The 17,060-nt window shown below is 32.3% G+C and overlaps 1 protein-coding gene across 1 annotated transcript in view; it reads right to left on the bottom strand.

Annotated features, from left to right (window-relative positions):
* The window catches only part of LOC143233367 (uncharacterized), a 90,695-nt gene that overhangs the window by 61,408 nt on the left and 12,227 nt on the right, over nt 1-17,060 (bottom strand). The window contains exon 2 of the mRNA XM_076469549.1: nt 12,916-13,284. Within this exon, the coding sequence (XP_076325664.1) occupies nt 12,916-13,284 (369 nt within the window). The remainder of the gene's footprint in view (nt 1-12,915; nt 13,285-17,060) is intronic.

Here is a 17,060-nt window from a genome sequence, read left to right as displayed (position 1 = left end):
AACGTTAGACCAAGCACAATACAATATAAATGTAATCTACAGTAATCTCCTAAGCTAGTAATAACGTTAGACCAAGCACAATAACATATAACTGTAATCTACAGTAATCTCCTGAGCTAGTGTTAACGTTAGTCCAAGCACAATAACATATAACTGTAATCTACAGTAATCTCCTAAGCTAGTAACAACGTTAGACCAAGCACAATAACATATAACTGTAATCTACAGTAATCTCCTAAGCTAGTAATAACGTTAGTCCAAGCACAATAATTTATAACTGTAATCTACAGTAATCTCCTGAGCTAGTGTTAACGTTAGTCCAAGCACAATAACATATAACTGTAATCTACAGTAATCTCCAAAGCTAGAGTTAACGTTAGTCCAAGCACAATAACATATAACTATAATCTACAGTAATCTCCTGAGCTAGTGTTAACGTTAGACCAAGCACAATAACATATAACTGTAATCTACAGTATTTTCCTAAGCTAGTAATAACGTTAGTCCAAGTACAATAACATATAACTGTAATCTACAGTATTCTCCTAAGCTAGTAATAACGTTAGTCCAAGCACAATAACATATAACTGTAATCTACAGTATTCTTTTAAGCTAGTAATAGCGTTAGTCCAAGCACAATAACATATAACTGTATTCTACAGTAATCTCCTAAGCTAGTAATAACGTTAGACCAAGCACAATAACATATAACTGTAATCTACTGTAATCTCCTAAGCTAGTAATAACGTTAGACCAAGCACAATAACATATAACTGTAATTTACAGTAATCTCCTGAGCTAGTGTTAACGTTAGTCCAAGCACAATAACATATAACTGTAATCTACAGTAATCTCCTAAGCTAGTAACAACGTTAGACCAAGCACAATAACACATAACTGTAATCTACAGTAATCTCCTAAGCTAGTAATAACGTTAGTCCAAGCACAATAATTTATAACTGTAATCTACAGTAATCTCCTGAGCTAGTGTTAACGTTAGTCCAAGCACAATAACATATAACTGTAATCTACAGTAATCTTCTAAGCTAGAGTTAACGTTAGTCCAAGCACAATAACATATAACTGTAATCTACAGTAATCTCCTAAGCTAGTAATAACGTTAGACCAAGCACAATAACATAAAATGTAATCTACAGTAATCTCCTAAGCTAGTAATAACCTTAGTCCAAGCACAATAACATATAACTGTAATCTACAGTAATCTCCTGAGCTAGTGTTAACATTAGTCCAAGCACAAGAACATATAACTGTAATCTACAGTAATCTCCTGAGCTGGTGTTAATGTTATTCCAAGCACAATAACATATAACTGTAATCTACAGTAATCTTCTAAGCTAGTGTTAACGTTAGTCCAAGCACAATAACATATACATCTAATCTACAGTAATCTCCTAAGCTAGTAACAACGTTAGTCCAAGCACAATAACATATAACTGTAATCTACAGTAATCTCCTGAGCTAGTGTTAACGTTAGTCCAAGCACAATAACATATAACTGTAATCTACAGTAATCTCCTAAGCTAGTGTTAACGTTAGTCCAAGCACAATAACATATAATTGTAATCTACAGTAATCTTCTAAGCTAGTGTTAACGTTAGTCCAAGCACAATAACATATAACTATAATCTACAGTAATCTCCTGAGCTAGTGTTAACGCTAGACCAAGCACAATAACATATAACTGTAATCTACAGTATTTTCCTTCGCTAGTAATAACGTTAGTCCAAGTACAATAACATATAACTGTAATCTACAGTATTCTCCTAAGCTAGTAGTAACGTTAACCCAAGCACAATAACATATAACTGTAATCTACAGTAATCTTCTGAGCTAGTGTTAACGTTAGTCCAAGCACAATAACATATAACTGTAATCTACAGTAATCTCCTGAGCTAGTGTTAATGTTAGTCCAAGCACACTAACATATAACTGTAATCTACAGTATTCTCCTAAGCTAGTAATAACGTTAGTCCAAGCACAATAACATATAACTGTAATCTACAGTAATCTCCTAAGCTAGTAATAACGTTAGACCAAGCACAATACAATATAAATGTAATCTACAGTAATCTTCTAAGCTAGTAATAACGTTAGACCAAGCACAATAACATATAACTGTAATCTACAGTAATCTCCTGAGCTAGTGTTAACGTTAGTCCAAGCACAATAACATATAACTGTAATCTACAGTAATCTCCTAAGCTAGTAATAACGTTAGTCCAAGCACAATAATTTATAACTGTAATCTACAGTAATCTCCTGAGCTAGTGTTAACGTTAGTCCAAGCACAATAACATATAACTGTAATCTACAGTAATCTCCAAAGCTAGAGTTAACGTTAGTCCAAGCACAATAACATATAACTATAATCTACAGTAATCTCCTGAGCTAGTGTTAACGTTACACCAAGCACAATAACATATAACTGTAATCTACAGTATTTTCCTAAGCTAGTAATAACGTTAGTCCAAGTACAATAACATATAACTGTAATCTACAGTATTCTCCTAAGCTAGTAATAACGTTAGTCCAAGCACAATAACATATAACTGTAATCTACAGTATTCTTTTAAGCTAGTAATAGCGTTAGTCCAAGCACAATAACATATAACTGTATTCTACAGTAATCTCCTAAGCTAGTAATAACGTTAGACCAAGCACAATAACATATAACTGTAATCTACTGTAATCTCCTAAGCTAGTAATAACGTTAGACCAAGCACAATAACATATAACTGTAATTTACAGTAATCTCCTGAGCTAGTGTTAACGTTAGTCCAAGCACAATAACATATAACTGTAATCTACAGTAATCTCTAAGCTAGTAACAACGTTAGACCAAGCACAATAACATATAACTGTAATCTACAGTAATCTCCTAAGCTAGTAATAACGTTGGTCCAAGCACAATAATTTATAACTGTAATCTACAGTAATCTCCTGAGCTAGTGTTAACGTTAGTCCAAGCACAATAACATATAACTGTAATCTACAGTAATCTTCTAAGCTAGAGTTAACGTTAGTCCAAGCACAATAACATATAACTGTAATCTACAGTAATCTCCTAAGCTAGTAATAACGTTAGACCAAGCACAATAACATAAAATGTAATCTACAGTAATCTCCTAAGCTAGTAATAACCTTAGTCCAAGCACAATAACATATAACTGTAATCTACAGTAATCTCCTGAGCTAGTGTTAACGTTGGTCCAAGCACAAGAACATATAACTGTAATCTACAGTAATCTCCTGAGCTGGTGTTAATGTTATTCCAAGCACAATAACATATAACTGTAATCTACAGTAATCTTCTAAGCTAGTGTTAACGTTAGTCCAAGCACAATAACATATACATTTAATCTACAGTAATCTCCTAAGCTAGTAACAACGTTAGTCCAAGCACAATAACATATAACTGTAACCTACAGTAATCTCCTAAGCTAGTGTTAACGTTAGTCCAAGCACAATAACACATAACTGTAATCTACAGTAATCTCCTAAGCTAGTAACAACGTTAGTCCAAGCACAATAACATATAACTGTAATCTACAGTAATCTCCTGAGCTAGTGTTGACGTTAGTCCAAGCACAATAACATATAACTGTAATCTACAGTAATCTCCTGAGCTAGTGTTAACGTTAGTCCAAGCACAATAACATATAACTGTAATCTACAGTAATCTCCTAAGCTAGTGTTAACGTTAGTCCAAGCACAATAACATATAACTGTAATCTACAGTAATCTTCTAAGCTAGTGTTAACGTTAGTCCAAGCACAATAACATATAACTGTAATCTACAGTATTCTCCTAAGCTAGTAATTACGTTAGTCCAAGCACAATAACATATAACTATAATCTACAGTAATCTCCTAAGCTAGTGTTAACGTTAGACCAAGTACAATAACATATAACTGTAATCTACAGTATTTTTCTAAGCTAGTAGTAACGTTAGTCCAAGCACAATAACATATAACTGTAATCTACAGTATTCTCCTAAGCTAGTAATTACGTTAGTCCAAGCACAATAACATATAACTATAATCTACAGTAATCTCCTAAGCTAGTGTTAACGTTAGACCAAGTACAATAACATATAACTGTAATCTACAGTATTCTCCTAAGCTAGTAGTAACGTTAGTCCAAGCACAATAACATATAACTGTAATCTACAGTAATCTTCTGAGCTAGTGTTAACGTTAGTCCAAGCACAATAACATATAGCTGTAATCTACAGTATTCTCTAAAGCTAGTGTTAACGTTAGTCCAAGCACAATAACATATAACTGTAATCTACAGTATTCTCCTAAGCTAGTAATAACGTTAGTCCACGCACAATAACATATAACTGTAATCTACAGTAATCTCCTAAGCTAGTAAAAACGTTAGACCAAGCACAATAACATATAACTGTAATCTACAGTAATCTCCTAAGCTAGTAATAACGTTAGACCAAGCACAATAACATATAACTGTAATCTACAGTAATCTTTTAAGCTAGTAATAACGTTAGTCCAAGCACAATAACATATAACTGTAATCTACAGTAATCTCCTAAGCTAGTAATAACGTTAGTCCAAGCACAATAATTTATAACTGTAATCTACAGTAATCTCCTGAGCTAGTGTTAACGTTATTCCAAGCACAATAACATATAACTGTAATGTACAGTAATCTTTTAAGCTAGTGTTAACGTTAGTCCAAGAACAATAACAAATAACTGTAATCTACAGTAATCTCCTAAGCTAGTAATAACGTTAGTCCAAGCACAATAACATATAACTGTAATCTACAGTAATCTCCTAAGCTAGTAATAACGTTAGACCAAGCACAATAACATATAACTGTAATCTACAGTAATCTCCTAAACTTGTAATAACGTTAGACCAAGCACAATAACATATAACTGTAATCTACAGTAATCTCTAAGCTAGTAATAACGTTAGTCCAAGCACAATAACATATAACTGTAATCTACAGTAATCTCTAAGCTAGTAATAACGTTAGTCCAAGCACAATAATTTATAACTGTAATCTACAGTAATCTCCTGAGCTAGTGTTAACGTTAGTCCAAGCACAATAACATATAACTGTAATCTACAGTAATCTTTTAAGCTAGTGTTAACGTTAGTCCAAGAACAATAACAAATAACTGTAATCTACAGTAATCTCCTAAGCTAGTAATAACGTTAGACCAAGCACAATAACATATAACTGTAATCTACTGTAATCTCCTAAGCTAGTAATAACGTTAGACCAAGCACAATAACATATAACTGTAATTTACAGTAATCTCCTGAGCTAGTGTTAACGTTAGTCCAAGCACAATAACATATAACTGTAATCTACAGTAATCTCCTAAGCTAGTAACAACGTTAGACCAAGCACAATAACATATAACTGTAATCTACAGTAATCTCCTAAGCTAGTAATAACGTTAGTCCAAGCACAATAATTTATAACTGTAATCTACAGTAATCTCCTGAGCTAGTGTTAACGTTAGTCCAAGCACAATAACATATAACTGTAATCTACAGTAATCTTCTAAGCTAGAGTTAACGTTAGTCCAAGCACAATAACATATAACTGTAATCTACAGTAATCTCCTAAGCTAGTAATAACGTTAGACCAAGCACAATAACATAAAATGTAATCTACAGTAATCTCCTAAGCTAGTAATAACCTTAGTCCAAGCACAATAACATATAACTGTAATCTACAGTAATCTCCTGAGCTAGTGTTAACGTTAGTCCAAGCACAAGAACATATAACTGTAATCTACAGTAATCTCCTGAGCTGGTGTTAATGTTATTCCAAGCACAATAACATATAACTGTAATCTACAGTAATCTTCTAAGCTAGTGTTAACGTTAGTCCAAGCACAATAACATATACATTTAATCTACAGTAATCTCCTAAGCTAGTAACAACGTTAGTCCAAGCACAATAACATATAACTGTAACCTACAGTAATCTCCTAAGCTAGTGTTAACGTTAGTCCAAGCACAATAACACATAACTGTAATCTACAGTAATCTCCTAAGCTAGTAACAACGTTAGTCCAAGCACAATAACATATAACTGTAATCTACAGTAATCTCCTGAGCTAGTGTTGACGTTAGTCCAAGCACAATAACATATAACTGTAATCTACAGTAATCTCCTGAGCTAGTGTTAACGTTAGTCCAAGCACAATAACATATAACTGTAATCTACAGTAATCTCCTAAGCTAGTGTTAACGTTAGTCCAAGCACAATAACATATAACTGTAATCTACAGTAATCTTCTAAGCTAGTGTTAACGTTAGTCCAAGCACAATAACATATAACTGTAATCTACAGTATTCTCCTAAGCTAGTAATTACGTTAGTCCAAGCACAATAACATATAACTATAATCTACAGTAATCTCCTAAGCTAGTGTTAACGTTAGACCAAGTACAATAACATATAACTGTAATCTACAGTATTTTTCTAAGCTAGTAGTAACGTTAGTCCAAGCACAATAACATATAACTGTAATCTACAGTATTCTCCTAAGCTAGTAATTACGTTAGTCCAAGCACAATAACATATAACTATAATCTACAGTAATCTCCTAAGCTAGTGTTAACGTTAGACCAAGTACAATAACATATAACTGTAATCTACAGTATTCTCCTAAGCTAGTAGTAACGTTAGTCCAAGCACAATAACATATAACTGTAATCTACAGTAATCTTCTGAGCTAGTGTTAACGTTAGTCCAAGCACAATAACATATAGCTGTAATCTACAGTATTCTCCTAAGCTAGTGTTAACGTTAGTCCAAGCACAATAACATATAACTGTAATCTACAGTATTCTCCTAAGCTAGTAATAACGTTAGTCCACGCACAATAACATATAACTGTAATCTACAGTAATCTCCTAAGCTAGTAAAAACGTTAGACCAAGCACAATAACATATAACTGTAATCTACAGTAATCTCCTAAGCTAGTAATAACGTTAGACCAAGCACAATAACATATAACTGTAATCTACAGTAATCTTTTAAGCTAGTAATAACGTTAGTCCAAGCACAATAACATATAACTGTAATCTACAGTAATCTCCTAAGCTAGTAATAACGTTAGTCCAAGCACAATAATTTATAACTGTAATCTACAGTAATCTCCTGAGCTAGTGTTAACGTTATTCCAAGCACAATAACATATAACTGTAATGTACAGTAATCTTTTAAGCTAGTGTTAACGTTAGTCCAAGAACAATAACAAATAACTGTAATCTACAGTAATCTCCTAAGCTAGTAATAACGTTAGTCCAAGCACAATAACATATAACTGTAATCTACAGTAATCTCCTAAGCTAGTAATAACGTTAGACCAAGCACAATAACATATAACTGTAATCTACAGTAATCTCCTAAACTTGTAATAACGTTAGACCAAGCACAATAACATATAACTGTAATCTACAGTAATCTCCTAAGCTAGTAATAACGTTAGTCCAAGCACAATAACATATAACTGTAATCTACAGTAATCTCCTAAGCTAGTAATAACGTTAGTCCAAGCACAATAATTTATAACTGTAATCTACAGTAATCTCCTGAGCTAGTGTTAACGTTAGTCCAAGCACAATAACATATAACTGTAATCTACAGTAATCTTTTAAGCTAGTGTTAACGTTAGTCCAAGAACAATAACAAATAACTGTAATCTACAGTAATCTCCTAAGCTAGTAATAACGTTAGTCCAAGCACAATAACATATAACTGTAATCTACAGTAATCTTCTGAGCTAGTGTTAACGTTAGTCCAAGCACAATAACATATAACTGTAATCTACAGTATTCTCCTAAGCTAGTGTTAACGTTAGTCCAAGCACAATAACATATAACTGTAATCTACAGTAATCTCCTAAGCTAGTAAAAACGTTAGACCAAGCACAATAACATATAACTGTAATCTACAGTAATCTCCTAAGCTAGTAATAACGTTAGACCAAGCACAATAACATATAACTGTAATCTACAGTATTTTCCTAAGCTAGTAATAACGTTAGCCCAAGTACAATAACTTATAACTGTAATCTACAGTATTTTCCTAAGCTAGTAATAACGTTAGTCCAAGCACAATAACATATAACTGTAATCTACAGTAATCTCCTAAGCTAGTAATAACGTTAGACCAAGCACAATAACATATAACTGTAATCTACAGTAATCTCCTAAACTTGTAATAACGTTAGACCAAGCACAATAACATATAACTGTAATCTACAGTAATCTCCTAAGCTAGTAATAACGTTAGTCCAAGCACAATAACATATAACTGTAATCTACAGTAATGTCCTAAGCTAGAGTTAACGTTAGTCCAAGCACAATAACATATAACTGTAATCTACAGTAATCTCCTAAGCTAGTAATAACGTTAGTCCAAGCACAATAATTTATAACTGTAATCTACAGTAATCTCCTGAGCTAGTGTTAACGTTAGTCCAAGCACAATAACATATAACTGTAATCTACAGTAATCTTTTAAGCTAGTGTTAACGTTAGTCCAAGCACAATAACATATAACTGTAATCTACAGTAATCTCCTAAGTTAGTAATAACGTTAGACCAAGCACAATAACATATAACTGTAATCTACAGTATTTTCCTGAGCTAGTAAAAACGTTAGACCAAGCACAATAACATATAACTGTAATCTACAGTAATCTCCTAAGCTAGTAAGAACGTTAGACCAAGCACAATAACATATAACTGTAATCTACAGTATTTTCCTAAGCTAGTGTTAACGTTAGTCCAAGCACAATAACATATAACTGTAATCTACAGTATTCTCGTAAGCTAGTAATAACGTTAGTCCACGCACAATAACATATAACTGTAATCTACAGTAATCTCCTTAGCTAGTAAAAACGTTAGACCAAGCACAATAACATATAACTGTAATCTACAGTAATCTCCTAAGCTAGTAATAACGTTGGACCAAGCACAATAACATATAACTGTAATCTACAGTAATCTTTTAAGCTAGTAATAACGTTATTCCAAGCACAATAATTTATAACTGTAATCTACAGTAATCTTTTAAGCTAGTGTTAACGTTAGTCCAAGCACAATAACATATAACTGTAATCTACAGTAATCTCCTAAGCTAGTAATAACGTTAGACCAAACACAATAACATATAACTGTAATCTACAGTAATCTCCTAAGCTAGTAATAACGTTAGTCCAAGCACAATAACATATAACTGTAATCTACAGTATTTTCCTAAGCTAGTAATAACGTTAGTCCAAGTACAATAACATATAACTGTAATCTACAGTATTCTCCTAAGCTAGTAATAACGTTAGTCCAAGCACAATAACATATAACTGTAATTTACAGTAATCTCCTAAGCTTGTGTTAACGTTAGTCCAAGCACAATAACATATAACTGTAATCTACAGTAATGTCCTAAGCTAGTAACAACGTTAGACCAAGCACAATAACATATAACTGTAATCTACAGTAATCTTTTAAGCTAGTGTTAACGTTAGTCCAAGCACAATAACATATAACTGTAATCTACAGTAATCTCCTAAGCTAGTATCAACGTTAGTGCAAGCACAATAACATATAACTGTAATCTACAGTAATCTCCTAAGCTAGTGTTAACGTTAGTCCAAGCACAATAAAATATTATAACTGTAATCTACAGTAATCTCCTAAGCTAGTAACAACGTTAGTCCAAGCACAATAACATATAACTGTAATCTACAGTAATCTCCTAAGCTAGTGTTAACGTTAGTCCAAGCACAATAACATATAACTGTAATCCACAGTAATCTTCTAAGCTAGTGTTAACGTTAGTCCAAGCACAATAACATATAACTGTAATCTACAGTATTCTCCTAAGCTAGTAATAACGTTAGTCCAAGCACAATAACATATAACTGTAATCTACAGTAATCTCCTAAGCTAGTGTTAACGTTAGACCAAGCACAGTAACATATAACTGTAATCTAGAGTATTTTCCTATGCTAGTAATAACGTTAGTCCAAGTACAATAACATATAACTGTAATCTACAGTATTCTCCCGAGCTAGTAGTAACGTTAGTCCAAGCACAATAACATATAACTGTAATCTACAGTAATCTTTTGAGCTAGTGTTAACGTTAGTCCAAGCACAATAACATATAACTGTAATCTAGTGTATTTTCCTATGCTAGTAATAACGTTAGACCAAGCACAGTAACATATAACTGTAATCTAGAGTATTTTCCTATGCTAGTAATAACGTTAGTCCAAGCACAATAACATATAACTGTAATTTACAGTAATCTCCTGAGCTAGTGTTAACGTTAGTCCAAGCACAAGAACATATAACTGTAATCTACAGTAATCTTCTAAGCTAGTAATAACGTTAGTCCAAGCACAATAACATATAACTGTAATCTACAGTAATCTCCTGAGCTAGTGTTAACGTTAGTCCAAGCACAATAACATATAACTGTAATCTACAGTAATCTTCTAAGCTAGTGTTAACGTTAGTCCAAGCACAATAACATATAACTGTAATATACAGTAATCTCCTAAGGTAGTGTTAACGTTAGTCCAAGCACAATAACATATAACTGTAATATTCAGTAATCTTTTGATCTAGTGTTAACGTTAGTCCAAGCACAATAACATATAATTGCAATCATGGAGAAACGTTGTAACTGAAGACTGCTCAACGCTCTGTTTTCATAGTGCTGTTTGTTTTTAATCAATATATGACGAACAAAGTAACTATCAGATGTGTTTAAAATAACTCAAGCTTCCAGTACTTATATTGTTAACTAGAATTGTGTTTGTGTTTTGTTTTAGCGCGAAGCTACACAATGAACTATCTTCGCTTTGTAACAATAAGGCAGTGGTTCCCAACCAGGAGCGCTCGCACCCCTTTGGGGGCTGCGAGATAACATTATAAAACTTTGTTTTGGCCACCTTCACGTTTATTGTTAAATAAATAATTACTGTGAGGGGTGCGAGAACATATTAAATTTTTTTAGGGGTGTGGGGCATAAAAAAGGTTGGTAACCACTGTCATAGGGAATTGAACATGAAATTTGTATCTTTGTAATTCCACAAACTTACACTAGGGGTAATAATAATAGTAACAAACAGCTGAGTCTATTGTGTTTTCTATAGCAAAGCCACATCGAGCTATTTGCTGAGCTCACCAAGGAGAATCGAACCCCTGATTTTAGCGTTGTAAATCTGTAGGCTTACCGTTGTACCAATTGGGGGCAGTGAGTTCATCCAACGATGAACAGTTTTGGGTTTAATTTGTGTATGATCTGTATTGATCAATAGTTCATGTATTTGGTTTAGATGTTCTTATTATAGCAGACATAATCTATTATATCGCTATTTAATTCGAATTTTGCTTCTTTCGTTATAGATTCTGAACGTTTTGACTTCTTTTACTTAAGATTTTTCTTTTCGTTATTTTTGCACTAAAGAACACTTGAATTTCATTCTCTATGCTTTTAAAAATATTTGATTCAGTAAGTAACTCTGCTCTTATTATTTCGTATCAGTTATATGTGGTTAAAACACAGCTTGGTGTATCAGTTTTTAATGAGGCCTAAATGTTCAAGCTATATTCAACACCTATAGCGTTACTCTAACAGTGCGCTATTGTCTATAGAACAACCCAGTGTAAATTATAAAAGAAATGCGCGAAGCTAATGCACTGTAATGCTCAGTTAATTTAATGGTAACATGAGATTCCATGAAGAGCTGCAGTAAAAACGTTATTAATGACAATTTGGTTCGTTTTAAATTTCACGCAAAAAAAAAAGGCTAGTCATCACTACCCACCGCCATCTCTTGGGCTACTTTTTAACCAACGAATGGTAAGATTTACCGTCACATTATAACGCCCCCACGGCTGAAAGGGTGAGCATGTTTTGGTGTGACCGTGATTCGAACCCGCGGCCCTCGGATTACGAGTCCAACGCCTTAACACGCTTGGCCATGCCAGTCCATATGTAAAGAAGTTGGTTTGAGTATGAAATTCCTGGTGAGAGATGAAGGAAGCTTTCCTCCTTGTTAAGTGAAAAATTTGAGGATGAAAAATTGCTTATAGTATTATATTAGGTATATATATATATTATATTATATATTAGGTATATATATATATTATATTTTATATTAGGTATATATATATATTATATCATATATTAGGTATATATATATATATATTATATTTTATATTAGGTATATATATATTACATTATATATTAGGTATATATATATATATATTATATTTTATATTAGGTATATATATATATTATATTATATATTAGGTATATATATATATTATATTTTATATTAGGTATATATATATATTATATTTTATATTAGGTATATATATATATTATATTATATATTAGGTATATATATATATTATATATTATATTATGTATATATATATATATTATATTATATATTAGGTATATATATATATTATATATTATATTATGTATATATATATATATTATATTATATATTAGGTATATATATATTATATATTATATTATGTATATATATATATATTATATATTATATTATGTATATATATATATATTATATTATATATTAGGTATATATACTCATATGCTGAAACACAAATGCAATATAAACCATTCTTATGTTTATTTTAATGTGCAGCAGCTCTGTTTCTCTGAGAGACAACATTTAAGTCTTTGTTATACGTGTGAATTTTCTCTTTAATAATTCATTTCTACAGTTTTACTTTTGCTGAACGGTAACACAAGTTAAATCGCTAGTGAAGAACGCAATATAACAACAACAAAGAAATCTCCTCAAAGAGGTAAAAAGATTCGTAAAAAAACAATTATGGACACTAACCATAAACTATCATATCTTTATTTGCGTCATCTATGCCGTTTAGCGAAGCGACGTGACAAGAGTACTTCCCGCTGATTTCTGTGGTTGGGTTGAGAATCCGAAATCCTCTATATTTCGTGAAATTATCTGAAGGCGAAAGAGAGAAACTCCTGTCAACTCTATCCTGGAATTTTTCTGAGAAACGACGAGAGTTAAGCTCCGGTATCCATTGGTAAATGGGATTAGGATCCTCGTTGTGATACCATTTAACTACCAGCTGCTCGTCGTCTTCTGTGAAGTTATATGCACAGTCCAAATCAATGTACTCTCTCGTACCATTCTCAACCAGATGGGGCACAGACAGACTGGTAATGGCCAGGCTTTCGGCTCCTTTTAAAAGAAAGAAAAAAAATGCTTAGTACCTTTGAGCAAACGTAAATACCTGTATTAACTATAACTTCGTTTAGTATTAAAAGAAATAAAACATAGATTTGGAAGTATCATCAAATAATTTTACACATGTTTATCATTTATGTTAACTTGTAAGGTGATATAAATATTGGGATAGCAGCTTACTGGGCTGCAGATCGAAAGTTCTGAGGTTCAAGTGAACCGATGGATCTCCCTAACACTCCAAATTTAGAATTTGGAAAGTAGCATAAAAGTGACAGTAAATCCCACTATTCCTTTGAGAGAAACGTGTAGGTAGCGAGTACTGCTGATTTATACTCCTGATTGGTCAGTAGTTCTAAATTAGGAACAGCTACACCTAAACCTTGGAGCCTTTGACCTAGCCGTTTAGTCCCATGTATCGCACAGGTTGGAAAATAGTAAATAAAATGTATAGAAAGCATGTGAAAATAATTTATGTTAAGGATTACAACTGTAAAATATTTCATGATTTTGATTTTATAAAAGAATTAATATCACACTCAATCATTCAGAAAGTGAAAAAAATAAAACAATAAAGGAGAACCAGATGTAACATCGTTTCTTAGGTGTACATGCGTGTTGATAAAAAAATCACATATCATTATGAGACTAGAGAAGAACAACAAATAATTGTTAAAATATAAATATTGGTCAAGTCACAAACACAGAATAGCTGATTCTTACAACATACATTTACCTGAATCAGTAGGCTAAACACGTTACCTGAGCTATACTTGATGAGTGGAGTGATAAACATATTAGTGAACAAAGCTTCTGAAACAATAAGCAAATGGTAGGTGAATAAACCATTTTTATACTATAATATCTTTATGTTTAAATGTGTTGCAAAACATATTATTTAACATGTTATCGTTGGTAGCACTTCCTACAAATATTTGTTATTGTGAAATGTTTCACGTAAAAATCAAACAACCATTCAGTTTTATAATAACTTTTATTTGATAAGGAATTCCAAAACTGTTCTCAGTCAGTTTTGCGGACATGTAACAGTGATAGAAATAATTACCAGTGCTACTTAGTTATTTCTTAATATAGAAATTTATTTAGGTTTGAGAAAGCTAAGAAAATTGAATTACAATTATTTTCTCTTTTTAGATTTTCTCGTTTTCCAAACAGAAATTACAGAATTTTGTAATTTAATGCAAGGAAAACAAAGTTAAGTTACAAATATTTTAAAGCTTTTGTTTTGACGAGAGATGTTTCTAGATAACCTAAATCAATATATTTTGTCCTTTGTGATTCTCTTTTTAATTGCATTAGGTTTTGATTATCTAAACATAAGTTGGAGTTATAGCAAATAAACATTTTCTTAGTTTCGTTGGAATGAAACTTCCTTACTTAAGGCGTGGAATATTGTTGACTATTATACCATCCTCAAGTTGCAAGTACTCAGGCGAATTCTATTTGTATAAAGTTTCGAAATGTGGACTAATTAAAATCAGGTATTCACAGGAATATTTTCTTATTTTGAAGTTATTCGTTTGGAATTGATCTTATGCTTGCATTAAATGTTAAACGTCTAGATGGTTCGATCCCCCACGGCGGATACAACTCAGATAATTCATTGTATAGTTTTCAGGACGAAACAAAACAAATCCTAGATATTATAACTTGTAGAAACTACACGTAGAAAGTTTTCAGAGAAATATTGATTGACAGTTAAATCTGAACAGAATATTGTAACCGTGTAACAGAAATACAATAGGTTTAAAAATCACCATTTACGAGAAGTTTTGATTCATAAATATGGCACATAATTTTAAAGCTGTTGTACAACTGAAGCCGTCTAAGAAACCTGGTAACCGAAGCTATTAGTGTAATGTCACGAAGCCTACTCATAATCTACCTTCACGACCTTGGAGTGTACGAAAAATAGATCAACCTGACAAAAGCAGGCAAAAACATATGAGATAGATACGAAATAGTTGTTATGAAACAGAAAAGAAGAATGATTGGTTTTAAAGCCATGTTTTGTACTAGTAAGCAGTCTAGAAGTAATAAATCTTTATTCTGTAAACCGTTGAAGATAGTTTAATCATAAATACGTTAAGATTACACTTATGCATCCTTAGAGTTATGGCATTCTTAAACCCATAGCCTGTCACAGAAGCTGTTGATGTATATGGTCAATTCTTTTTAGGTTTAGTTCACTCAATAATTATCACTGTTGCATACGAGACTTCTGCCCCAGAGTGAATACTTAATCCAAAATTGATTCAACTCAGCCATATTTTTTGGTTAAACTCGGATCCTTTTAGGGACATATGAACTAACAGCGGTTAATGATAACGTAATTCTTCGGCCTTCTCCTGCATATACAAATTATGATAATTCGTGGCTCACAAAAGCGCGGTTATTGGTTTATTGTATCAACGTAAGAGCGCACTAAATCGAGAAATGAAACAAGGTTCTAACACAGCAATACGTTTGAAACTATCGACATAGAAGCAGTCAGAAGAATAAATTTAAGCAAGCCCAAGTCAGGCACACTCGAACTGCTGGTAATGAACTGGTACAACATAGTAGTAGATGCATTTACTAAGGGTTTTGACTTTCATTACCTAATGTACTCACTGTAAGAGAGTATGGAACACAGCAACAATACATAAGTCACGATTCACTGACATCAAGAACAACGTCACCACGTTTCCAGGTTGCCATGAGAATATATTTAATGGAACACCAGAAGCTATTTAGATTGTTCAAAACCACAACAAGCACTGATAATTAATATAATTAAGGCATACAGTTTTGCCTTTGAACACTTGAGTAATGGCCACAGTTACTTTTAATGTAAATTGTGATAAAGTTGTTAAAGATAAACTATCCAGGTGCGTGTGGCTTTAGTATCTAACTGGATCTGAGATATTACTCTGAAAAGGTTATTTGATTAATACTCTACGTTGTGAGAAGACGGATACTGATCAGGCTCCAAGGACAAGAAACTAAATACTGCAGTAGATAGATTTAACATTTATTTCTCATAAGAGTTCTCTAAGATTTCAATCATCAAAAGTAGACATAAAGAGTAAATAGAAAGAAAGCCGACCTAAGATGGAGAGAAAGTGTGAAAGAGGATTCTCTCTGTGCAAATAAACAAAGGAAAGAGGCTCCAGCAGTCTCTTACAGACTTCTAGTAGAAGGGAACTTCTCAGACAACCTTTTCTGAGAGTAAAGATATCTCACATTACAAACTATAGTTGTCAGACGTTAGCTTTCTGAAAAATAAAGCCACCATTTCACTAATCGCGCATTAATACCACGTAAACAAAACTGTGATTACAATACACACCAACTGAGTTTTCTAACTTATTAAGCTGATAATGTTGTGTGTAAAACCTTTTTTTTTGTAACAATGTACGTTCTGACTGAAAAGTGGTGGGAAGGGTTAGAATTGTTACATCACACGAAGATATAGAAGTGAATTATTGTCTACATAAACACGTTAAGAATTATTTTATCAAAGAAAGCATGTACAACGAGTGAATCGGGTATTTATAAGCAATGAACCAAGGTATAGTAAGTTTTATGTAGTTTAATGGTTGTTGTACAGCAAATATTATACAATATCAAAATCAAATTAGTTAATCATAAATTAATATAAAAATAGTTTACGAAATTGGAAAAAAATGCGCTGTAGAGGGCTTATATCCTCCTGACGCAATGCCAGGGTGTATATGTGAACATTACAGTATTTAATGTAAAAATGTACA

Source organism: Tachypleus tridentatus, chromosome 12, assembly GCF_004210375.1.
Source record: "Tachypleus tridentatus isolate NWPU-2018 chromosome 12, ASM421037v1, whole genome shotgun sequence".
NCBI classification, from domain to species: Eukaryota; Metazoa; Arthropoda; class Merostomata; order Xiphosura; family Limulidae; genus Tachypleus; species Tachypleus tridentatus.
The sequence above is the reverse complement of the archived record's forward strand: the minus strand, read 5'-3'. Positions and strand labels throughout refer to the sequence as shown.